The following is an 11450-nucleotide window of genomic DNA, read 5'->3' on the forward strand; positions in this document are numbered from 1 at the left end:
GTCCCAAGCTAAGCAGAGGTTGCGTCGCAAAACCCCGTTCCAAAGAACCAAAACAAGAAATACAGGCAGCTATTCAGCAGTCACTTCTCCAGATTAAGTGTGTCCAGTTGCCTTTGTTTGCTCTCCTGTAGGTGACTTCCTAGCCTTCCCAGCTCACAGCCGATTTACAAACTCGACGACAGCGGCAACTGGGAATTCCGGGTACGAATCCGCGCGCCAATTTGAGCCGTGCGTGAGCGAACGTACGCTCGGAGCGCTGGCCAATAGGCAGGCGCTTCCCTTTCCCGAGTTTGCCGCGGACCAATCACAGTCTTCTCTTGGAAGGGGGTGGAGTCGTTACAACGGTCTCCCGGATTCTGCTGGAGTAGAGCGGACGCGCGCTGTGGTAATCCGGGCTGCTGAGGAGTGCTGCGGGTGCTACCCGAGCGAGCGTACCCGAGGTCACAGTGAGTCTGGGGAAGCCGCCCCGGGAGGAACACTGTGGGGAGAGAGAAGCGCCCTGGGCGCGCCAAGGCTGCGCCTCGGTGCTACCTCCAGCATCTGCTACCTACCCAGGTTCTGCGCATTCTTTACCTCAGGCCTGGGGCACAAAACAAAACGCCAGCGCTCTGGAATCTGAGGTCAGCAGTACAGGCTGCAGATTTATGAAGAAGCCCTGAGGGTGGACAGACTAGGTGGGGTATGCTGCTGCAGAGATGGAAGGAATTGTCCTTTGATGTGGCCTCACACATAGGTGAGAAAGAATTGTATGAATAGTCAGCGCAGTTGTAAGCATACGTTTGTGGGGAGTGATTACTGGAAAAGAGGCTAAAAACGCCGGTTTAAAAAAAATTAAAAGGAAAACATCCATTGGAGCCATAGTGTAAGGAACTTTGTTGTGGTTGTTTGGTTGAGGGTTTCGTTTTGTTGTTTGTGAGACAGGTGTCGCTGTAGCCCAGGCTGACTTAGAACTGACTTTTGCCTAGGCGTCTCCAGTGTCTATGCCACCAAGTCCCGACTCTGTGAAGAACCTTTATATTCAGAAAATACACGATAGCACATGGCTTTTATGCCAAAGGACTTTTTACATTTTTATTTACTTTTATTTCTTGTATATGAGTGTTTGTCTGCATGTATGTTTACACACCAGGTGTATGCCTGGTGCCCACGGAGGCAGAGGAAGGTGTCAGTTATGAGCTATCAGGTGGGTGTTGGGAATTGAATCTGAGTCCTCTGGAAGAACTGCCAGTGCTCTTAACAGCTAAACCATCTCTCTCACCCCGGAGGACTTTGTATATACCAGTTCTTATCATAGTCTGGGGGCTTCTTTGAGAGAAACAGCCTTATTTTTTCTCATTCTAATATGATTAGCATGCCTTTTCACTGTGTTCTTATTTTATATAAAGATACAGTTTTAATTGTAGATAGTTTTATTGTAATTGATATTGTAGTTGATCTCTAAGACAACCTTGAGGAGACTGTTCCCTCCTACTATGGATTCCTGGGACTGAATCAAGTCGTCAGGCCTGTATTTGCAAGAGTTTTGTTTTGTTTTACTGAAAATAGTCCTTCGGATTACTGTATAAAATAGCAATGTTTTGGCTGAACAAGTCGTCGGGAGCCAGCCAGTAAGCAGCACTCCTCCATGGCCCCCTGCATCAGCTCCTTCCTCCAGTTTCCTGTCCTGTTTGAGTTCCTGTCCTGGCTTCCTTCAGCAGTGTACTGTGATGTGGAAGTGGAAGCCAAATATTGCCCCCCTCCTCTGCAGTACTTCCCCCACCCCACCACCAATAACAAGGCTTCATTAGGCTTAAAACGATAGAGGCTGAGTACATATCTTAAATCCCAGCAGAGGAAAGTCAATCTTTGAGTGAGGTTCAGCCTCAGCTCGGGCTACAAAGAGAAACCCTGTCTTTGAGGAGGGTGGGGGAAGGAAGAGTTAAGATACAAAACACTGTAAATTAAGTTATTAAAATAAGCTGGGCAGTGATGGTGCCTTTAATCCCAGCACCTGGGAGGCAGAGGCAGGCGGATTTCTAAATTCGAGGCCAGCCTAGTCTACAAAGTAAGTTCCAGGACAGCCAGGGCTACACAGAGAAACCCTGTCTTGAAAAAAACAAAAAAAAAAAGTTATTCTGAGATTTTTCTCTTGTATGGAAGGGGAATCAAAGGACCAGTTAATTTTATTTTTATGTTGTATGTATACATGTTTTGCATACATGCATTTATGTGCACCACATGCATGACTGTTGGGTCCCCCGAAACTGAGGTCATGGACAATTCTGAGACACCATGTGTTTGGGATCAAACCTAGGTCCTCTGCAAAAGAAACAAGTGCTCTTAATCACTGACCTTGTTCCAGCAGCCTCTTTTGTTTTATTTTGTTTTGTTTGAGACAGGATCCTATATGTACCCCTGGCTGTTCTGGAACTTGTCTTGTAGACCAGGCTGGTATAGCGTTTTCAGTAATCCTCCTGCCTCAGCCTCCCAAATGATACTACTGCAGAGCTGTGTCTACCACTGTCTGAACTTTTTTTTTTCCGGGTAGCTGAGGAAATATTTTTGTTTTGCATTAAATAATTAGGTTTTTATATATGTCAACAATACATTTTTATTTTGCGGGTATGTGTGTGTGACAGCACATGTGGGAAGATCAGAGGACAACTTAACAAGAGTTATTTCTTTCCTACCATTAAGTTACATCTCCAGCCCCTGAACTGAAAACAATTTACATTAAAAATGAAAAACAAGTAAACTGAGGTAACTGGAACAGTGGGGTTTGGTTCAGAATATTCTGGATGACGAATGGAACAAATCTAGAAGACTCAAAACAGATCCATACATGTTTGAAAAATTAATTTGTGGTAATATTAGAAGGGTGAAGTTTCCTTGTTTTTTTCTTCTTTTTTTTAAATAGTATTAGGACAATTGGTTATTCATTTGGGGGAAAAATTAAAATCGGACCTTCTGCCTCTTACTATGCACAAAAACAAGTACTGATAGCTGAAAGATTTAAGTAAAAAAGGCAAAATTATATTTTTTAGTTATTTTTATTTTATGTGTTTGGCCTGCATGTATGTCTGTGTATCACATGCATGTCTAGCACCTGAGGTGTTATAAGTGGTTGTGAGCTGCCACATGAGTGCTGGGAATCAAACCCAGGTCCTCTGGCAGAGCAACAAGTGATTACAACCACTAGACCATCTCTCTAGCCCAAAAGTTACATTTTTTTAAATGTAAAGAATACGTAGGAAAATATCCTTAAATGTAAGAGTATGGGAAAGATTTTAAATGGATGAACATTAAGAATATATTCATTAGCTGGACTTGGTGATCCAGACTTCTAATCCCAGCTACTTTGTAGGCTGAGGTAGGAAAATCACAAGTTTATGGGCTTACTAGAGTGAGTTCAAGGTCAGCCTGGGCAAAAGCTGAGGTAAAACTTATGAACAAAGCTCTCTGTCCAGCACTGCAAGGAAAAAGAAAAGAAGATGTATTCATCTAAATTGTAGCAAAATAAGCTATAATGTGTGATGTTATATTTGTAATGTACATAACAATAATAGTGTTCTTTAGAGGTTGCTGATTGAGTGGATGTGTTTGTGGGTGTTACTTTAGGTGAGAGAGACTTCATTGAAAGATTAGAAGGTTAGAGCGAGATGGGCTGATTGACAGGGTCAGTTCCCTGAAGAATAAGGAGAAAGTAGAATCCATAATACATGGAGAGAATGTCAGACACTTAAACCCTAGCTTACAAGAATCTCCAAATGATGGCTGCTTTCTTCTTGCTCTCACAAAGCACATAGACTGCACACAGTCTGCCCAGTCCCTCACTGCCCAGGCACACTTAGGATATATTTGTGAGCAGAATTGGACCCAGGCTCTATTCTTATAACTTGATAATTTATTAATGGAAGCAGACATTCATTTTAAACTCTTACAGTTATTATCATGTAGACCAGAAGAGTAGACCAGAAGCTCATGCAGAAGTGGAAAAGTCAGGTTCCCTTTGTCACAGAGAGTAATAAGAATCTGTTCTTCATTAAACTGAAGCTGTGAGAAAATGCTAGGCAGTGTAGCTATTTCATGGTTGCTTCTTTTCTTTTCCAGTACAGCCCCGCGAGCCCTGAGTGTGGAGCAGTGACTGTTTATGGTTCCTTTCACGTGAGATCATGCAGAGAGCCTCACGTCTGAAGAAAGAACTGCACATGCTAGCCATTGAACCTCCCCCAGGCATCACGTGCTGGCAGGAAAAGGACCAAGTGGATGATTTGCGAGCTCGTAGGTATCCATCCCATCATGCCTGAGGTGATGGTTGTGTCCCTATTGAAGACTGTCCTAAGTTTCACACGTTGATAGATATTAAAGTAGCGAATAGTAAGGTGAAAGAGCCCTGCCATCTTTCTTCTTTAGTTGGTTTGCTTGGAGTTTCCTATTTCTTTGACTTCTTATATCTTGTACTGGTTTGTAATTAAGGTTGTCAGCTGGCTGTTGGTGGCACATGTCTACAATCCCAGGATTCTGGAGGCTGAGGCAAGAGAAAGAGGATTGCTTCAAACTTGAAGCCAGCTAGGCTACACAATAAGATTTTGTCTCAATAAAGATTTTGTTGGGAGGTGGGGGGGAGTAGAGATAGTAAGATGTCTCTGTGAGTAGGGACACTTGCCACCAAGCCTAACAACTCAAGTTTAATCTCAGGATCCATATGGTGGAAGGAGAAAACCAGCTCCTATAAGTTGTCCTCTGATCTCCACATACATGCCATAACATAGCATGCATGTGCACGCGCGCGTGCGCACACACACATTATAGTTTTTTAAAAAACAGGTTTAGGTATTAGCTGTGCAGCAGTGTTTGAGGCCAGGTGGGCAGGCAGGAAACACTGCATGGAGACACAGTTAAAACCTTAACTGAATTACTGTCTTCACCCAGTTCCTTTTTTTTTTTTTTTTTTTCATTTCTTTTTTTGTTTGTTTAGATTTGATTCATGTGTGTGTATGATTACATGCACACATGTACAGGTGCCTGAAAGAGCCAGAGGAGGGCATCAGATCCTCTTGAGTTAGAGATACAGGCAATAGTTGTAAGCTACCTGATGTGGGTGCCAAGGTTGGAACTCTGGTCCCTTGGGAGAACATAAAGCACTCTTAACTGCTAAGCATCTCTCTAGCCCTTGTGCCTAGAACTATAACCTTATTGGGTTCGTTTGATACAGTTTTTGTTGTTGTTTGCCTTTGGAAAAAGGGCCTCATGTAGCCTAGGTTGGCTTCAAACTTTTGATATAACCTGGGATGACCTTGACTTTCTAATTCTCCTGTCTCCGCCTTTGGAGTACTAGGATTTCAACCTGTGCCACCATGTGTGGTTCATATACTGTTTCCTGCTGAACTTGGGGTTTATATATGCTAGGTAAGCGCTCTACCAAGTTACATCCTCAACCCTTTGTATAGTAACTCAAATCATCTGGTTCTCTTTTAACTTTTCCTTCCTTCCTTTTCTCAAGAAATACTAGGTGGAGCCAATACGCCTTATGAGAAAGGTGTTTTCACGCTGGAAGTTATCATTCCTGAGAGGTGAGTATGAATTAGAGTCAGCTTATAAGGTAAGACACAGCCATTGAAATACAGACCATAATACTATTTAGAGCATTAAATGTAGCAGTTAAGAACCAATGTTTAATCCTAGTCTTACCATGCTAGGGATGTGATAAGTTGTTTTTGTCTCTTTGGAGTTCAGTTTCATTCTCTAAAATAATGGACCACATTGTAACTGAGCCCCCACCCCTCCCCAAAAATGTGGTGTGGGGTGTGTGTGTGTGTGTGTGTATGTGTGTGTATTATAATATAAAATTGACCCTTATGGCCATTGTATGTGTAAATTTCACATCATTGTGCTTTCTGTTCATTTGGTTGATTTGGTTTTTGTTTTGGATTTTAGAGGTAGGATTTCTCTGTGTAGCCCTGGCTGTCCTGGAACTTGTTCTGTAGACCAGGCTGGCCTCTAACCTAGAGATCTGCCTGCCTCTGCCTCCCAAGTGCTGGGATTAAAAGCAGTACCACCACCAACCAGCATGTTGTACAACTTTTAATATTATCTCCAGAACTTTTTCATCTTCCCAAACTGTAACTTCATACACATTATAAATCTAACCCCTCCCAGTCTTCCATGACACCAGCCCTTGGCAGCCACCGTTGTTCTCTTCACCTCAGTGTAAGGCCCCTTCAGTCGAGTGTCTCGTAAGGTTCCAGTCAGGTGAGGTGTAGCTGTAGTTAGTAGAGTGAGGGGGGATGAGATGAGTTTTAACTAGTAAACTGGGCATTTCTGTACCACCGTGGGGCCTGGACAAACTTGTTAAGCCTGAATGAGTGAGTAGCTTAATAATTATGACACATCAATTCTGAAAATAGACTGGATCTTTGCAAGGTTTGTTTGTCACTGAAAATATATAACTAAAACCAATGTGTAAGTCTAGTTGGAGCCTGTTTGAAAAATATTTGGAGATGGGTTGTAAAGATGGCTTATTACAGAGGATATTACAGAGGATCTGATTACAGAGGATCTGGATTCAGTTCCCAGAACCCACATTGCAGCTCGCAACTGCCTATAACCCCATTTCCAGGGGCTCGTACACCTTCTGAGCACCAGACATGTTAATGATATATAGCCATACATGTGCAGATAACCACACATAAAAGTAAAAAAATACATCTTTTTTTTTTTAATATGGAGACAAGTTTGAATAGTCAATGATAACTGGGGGGTTCTTTTTAAAAAACTTCACAGATATGATGGTATCACAGTAGGACAGTGTTCTTACTCTTAGGTGATACTTGGTAGTGTTTAGAAAGTGGTGAGGGATCTGATTATTTTTAGTACCATTATTTCAACTTTTTGATTGCTAGTAATTTTGATTATTGGCAAATTTGGGGAAAATCTGCCTTCCAAATGCTGTCTTTCTAACATTTTTCTAATCCATCGTTATTTTAGATAGCTACTAGTGACCAAGGAATGATTTAAAGTGTAGAATGAGCCCTCACCCCTAGCTGAGGTGCTAATAAAATTGATGACAGTTGATAGCTCTGGGGGATGGAGAGTCTGTTTTCTTTAAGGCCTCCCTTAGGTTAACTGTGCTCTGGTGGATGGCTCCACACCCAGGAGCATATGGCACATAAATTGTAAGGCTCAGTATGGTGATGCATACCTTTAATCAGGGAGCGGCACGAAAATCATTTCCTCCTCTTACACATTCGCAGGTACCCATTTGAACCTCCACAGATTCGATTTCTGACTCCAATCTATCATCCAAACATTGATTCTAGTGGAAGAATTTGTCTAGATATTCTCAAATTGCCACCAAAGGTGGGTAAAGGTTAGAGTTGACTCCGACATCTGTTTTCTTGGCATTGGAAAGAGGGAAGCCAACTGGGCATGGCAACTCATGACTTTAGTCCCAGCACTCTGGGAGGTGGAGCTCTGTGAGTTCCAGTACAGCCAGGGCTACACAGAGGAACTTTGCCTCAGAAAAGGGAGGGAGGGAGGAAGGAAAGGAAGGGGGGAAGGGAGGAAGGGAGGAAGGGAGGAAGGAAGGAAGGAAACTAAGTGAAACATTTTAAAAAAAAAAAAGAAAAGAAAGGGGGAAGCAGGAGGATTAGGAATTAAAGGTCATCCTCATTCTTTTTGATTTTTTGAGACAGTATCACGTAGCCAAGGATGGCCTTAAACTCCTGGTCTTCTTGCCTCTACCTTATAAGTCCTGAGATTACAGGCATGGGTCACTGTGCCTGGCTCAACAATGTTACATTATCACAGAAAATGTCATACAGTTGTTTGTTTGTATATAGGGTGCATGGAGACCATCCCTCAACATTGCCACTGTATTGACCTCCATTCAGCTGCTCATGGCAGAGCCCAATCCAGATGACCCACTAATGGCGGACATTGTACGTATCCCCATTTGTCAGTAGCAGTAGCCTACTTTATCTGTACCTTTACTATTTCAGCTGGTGCTCATGATAGCAAATCAGTTTCTCTGTTTTAACTCTGATTTCATTTCAGTCTTCAGAATTTAAATATAACAAGATAGCTTTTCTCAAGAAAGCCAGGCAGTGGACAGAGACTCATGCAAGACAGAAACCAAAGGTAGGATATTTGCTAGTATTATTATATCTATAGGGCTAGGAGAGGCTAATGAGCTCCCATCCTTTACTGAGGCACTAATAAAACTGATGACAGTTGATAGCTCTAGGGGATGGAAAGTCATTTTTCTTGAAGGCTCCCTTAGGTTAACCATGCTCTGTTGACTTCAAACCCATGGATATTATACGGGCAGTACAAATTGGACTTGGTGGGTTATATTTAAAAAAGAAAATTAAGGACCAGTGTGTCTTTAATCACCTCACTAAGGAGGTAGAGGCAGGTAGATCTTTTGAGTTGGAGGCCAGCCTGGTCTACTTAATAGTTCCAGGCCAGTCAAAAAAAAATTTTATTAAAAATAAAAAGAGGGCTTAATATTGGAGAAAGATAGGGCTGGGTCTGGGAGGAGGTAGGGTTGGGAGTGAATGTCATCAAAAAACATTGTATGAAATTCTCAAAGAATTAATAAAATATAATATATACATACATATATACATATTATAATGTATGTCCCGGGGCTGAAGAGACAGCTTAATGGTTAGAAGGGCATGTTCCTCTTTTCCTGACTCTAATTCAGCACCCAGTGTTCCTGTCAGGAGGCTCACAGCTGCCTCTAACTCCAGCTCTTAGGGACCTGACACCCGCTTCTGGACTCCAGAGGTGCCTGCATTCCTGTGTACACAAAGACACACAGACACATAATTAAAAACAAACATCATCTTTTTAAAAAAAAAAATACAGATCTGTATCTCAGATTAAGCACATAGATAAAAATAGAGTATATGTCTAAATAATATTTATTAACTTTTCTAAATCCATACTGTGCTCTAGAATGGCTAATTGGATTCTTTCTCCTATTGTAACCATCTAAAAATTACTCTGCAAAATGCTTAGCTGCTCATCTAACAGTGGTCATCCCCTGGCAACACTAGAGGGCAGGCAGCATCTGCGTGATAGGTTTCTTTTCTTGTGAATAGCAGGGATAGACAGAAGGTGACTCATTCAAGTTTTTCTAATTTGTCCTTTTTAACATTGAGCCAGAGACTAGTTAAAAAATAATGAGAAGGTAGAAAGTTTTATTTCTTATGGGACCACATTCATGGAAAAGGGAGTGTTTAAGTTGATAGAGTGTTTTATTTTATTTTTGAGACAAGGATGTTTGTTTGTTTGTTTGTTTGTTTGTTTGTTTTGTAGCCCTAGCTTGCTTGAACTTACTATGTAGGCCAGGCTGGCCTAAAACTCAGTAGTCCTCTTACCATAGCCTCTTGATTATTGTTGTTGGTTTGTTTGTTTGTTTGTTTGTTTCTGTTTTTTAAGACAGGGTTTGGCTGTGACTGCCATGGAACTCAATCTGTAGACCAGAATGGCCTTGAACTCAGAGATCTGCCTGCTTCTGCCTCCTGAGTGCTAGGATTAAAGGCGTGTGCCACCACCGCCCAGCACCTCTTGATGAAGACACACACACACACATCATCATCATCATCATCATCATCATCATCATGCCTAGGTTTTTTTTTGAGTTGATAAAGTTTGAAATGAAAAAATTAAAGTATGCAAAAAAATTTGACAAAGATGCTTTTGAAGGAAAACCTTTGCCCACTAAAATCTTAACAAAGAATATGTAGACGTAGCATCACAGAGCTATTTTTTTCCATTGCGAATGTTATGTTTGCTCCCTCTCTCCTTTGCAGGCTGATGAAGAGGAGCTAGGCACCTCATCAGAGGTTGGTGACTCTGAGAAAAGCCACTCCACACAGAAAAGGAAGGCCAGGCCACTAGGAGGAATGGAAAAGAAGTTTTCCCCTGACGTTCAGAGAGTCTGTCCTGGTCCCTCTTAGTTACTAGCAGTCTGTGTCAAGGTGGTCTCTTTTGCTTGCTTCTTTTAAATGTTTTTCTTTGTGTTTGATGACAAATGTTTGTATCCTTACAAAAGACCTTGTATGTTTACGAATTCTGCCATGCAGCGATTCTTTAAGGATACTTTGTTTTGTTTATCTTGTACATATGTATTTAGAAAACTTTTAAACTTGAAAAATAAATAATACTTAATGTTAAGTGTGTGTTTATATGAAATGTGTGTCTGGGAGTGAACTGGTTATAGTGCTGTATGATCAGAATGTTAAAATATTTTGTCAACTTACCATCACTAGAGACACAGAATGTTTGAATACATGAAAAATAGTTGTTAAGAATCATTGCCCTAGGCTTTAGTGAGTGTGGTTTTTCAGAAGCCTTAAACTGTGGACTGAAGCAGTGTGCCTTTTGCCAGTGCTTAGTTGTTCTCAGCTTTTGCTCTAGGATTTATGTAGTTGAGAGTTACTACAGTGTAACGTTAATTTGTTCAACAATCTCTTCTGTTGTATGTTGAGATAGACTTGCTGTGTAGCCAATGCTAACCTCAAATGCACAGAGGAGTTCCTCTGCCTCCTAAGTAGTGGGATTACAGGCATATATCACCATGCCTGGTCCATGACAAATATTATTCTGCACAATTAGTTGCCAGACTTGAATCCCCCTCTGATTTCATAATATACTTGTCTTATGGTGGATTTGGGGTGTTACCTGGTCAGCACTTTATCCTCCCAGTCCTGTTATCCTGTTAATGGCAGAGGTAACAAACTGGAATATAAATCAGCTGATGTAGGAAGAGGGTACCTGTACTGTGTGAATACAAAGGGGATATAAAGGCTGGACCTGCCTAGACAGAGACTATAATGTCTCTCTCTGTATCCCAATATAGCAGTGATGGCTTTATACATAAAGTAATGCCACAGTAGGTAAAATGCATCTCTGATAAGTGTGTGTTCTCCATCTGCTGTCACTCAGTCATAAGCTGCTGTATGTGTCCTGACTTATACAGAAAGTCAATGTGAATTTATCTGTTCATCAATGACAGGTAACATTTGCTGAAAATTCAAATTTCTGATTTCTACAGATTGGGATTGAACTCAGGGCCATTCATATGGTAGGCAGATGTTGTATTTCTGAGTTATTAGATTGCCTACCCTTACAGATTTCTTTCTTTAAAAATATTTAATGTTATGTGCATATGTGTTTGTGTGGGTGTATGTATGTGCACCTTATGCATGCAGGAACCCAAGGGCTGACAGGTCTGCTGGAACTGGAGTTACAGATAGTTGTAAATTGCCCTGTGGGTAATGGGAAGCAAAACCAGGTCTTCTGCAGGAGCTATAAATGCTCAAGGCTGAGCCGTCTTTCCAGCCTCGCTTACAGAGATCCTGAACCCGCTTCTTAGAGTCAGTTACTATTCTCTAAAGTCTAGAAATTAATTTTATCCCAGATTTGTATCTTGCCCTCATTAGGCAGACTTGGAGTTC

The 11450-nt window shown here is 41.5% G+C and overlaps 1 protein-coding gene across 2 annotated transcripts; it reads left to right on the top strand.

Annotated features, from left to right (window-relative positions):
- The first annotated feature begins 355 nt into the window (after nt 1–355).
- On the top strand, nt 356–10167 carry Ube2t (ubiquitin conjugating enzyme E2 T). 2 transcript variants are annotated; one of them, XM_028764742.1, is made up of 7 exons: nt 356–446; nt 4090–4260; nt 5483–5552; nt 7233–7338; nt 7821–7919; nt 8035–8118; nt 9804–10167. In XM_028764742.1, the coding sequence occupies exons 2-7, from the start codon at nt 4152–4154 to the stop codon at nt 9948–9950; spliced, it is 615 nt and encodes a 204-aa protein (XP_028620575.1). In that variant the 5' UTR covers nt 356–446; nt 4090–4151; the 3' UTR covers nt 9951–10167. The 2 variants fall into 2 exon arrangements, with proteins under 2 accessions (XP_028620575.1, XP_028620576.1); XM_028764743.1 differs by lacking the exons at nt 356–446; nt 4090–4260 and adding an exon at nt 5377–5388.
- The last annotated feature ends 1283 nt before the right edge of the window (nt 10168–11450 follow it).

This window comes from Grammomys surdaster, unplaced genomic scaffold (genome assembly GCF_004785775.1).
Source record: "Grammomys surdaster isolate TR1022 unplaced genomic scaffold, NIH_TR_1.0 145, whole genome shotgun sequence".
Classification (NCBI taxonomy): Eukaryota; Metazoa; Chordata; class Mammalia; order Rodentia; family Muridae; genus Grammomys; species Grammomys surdaster.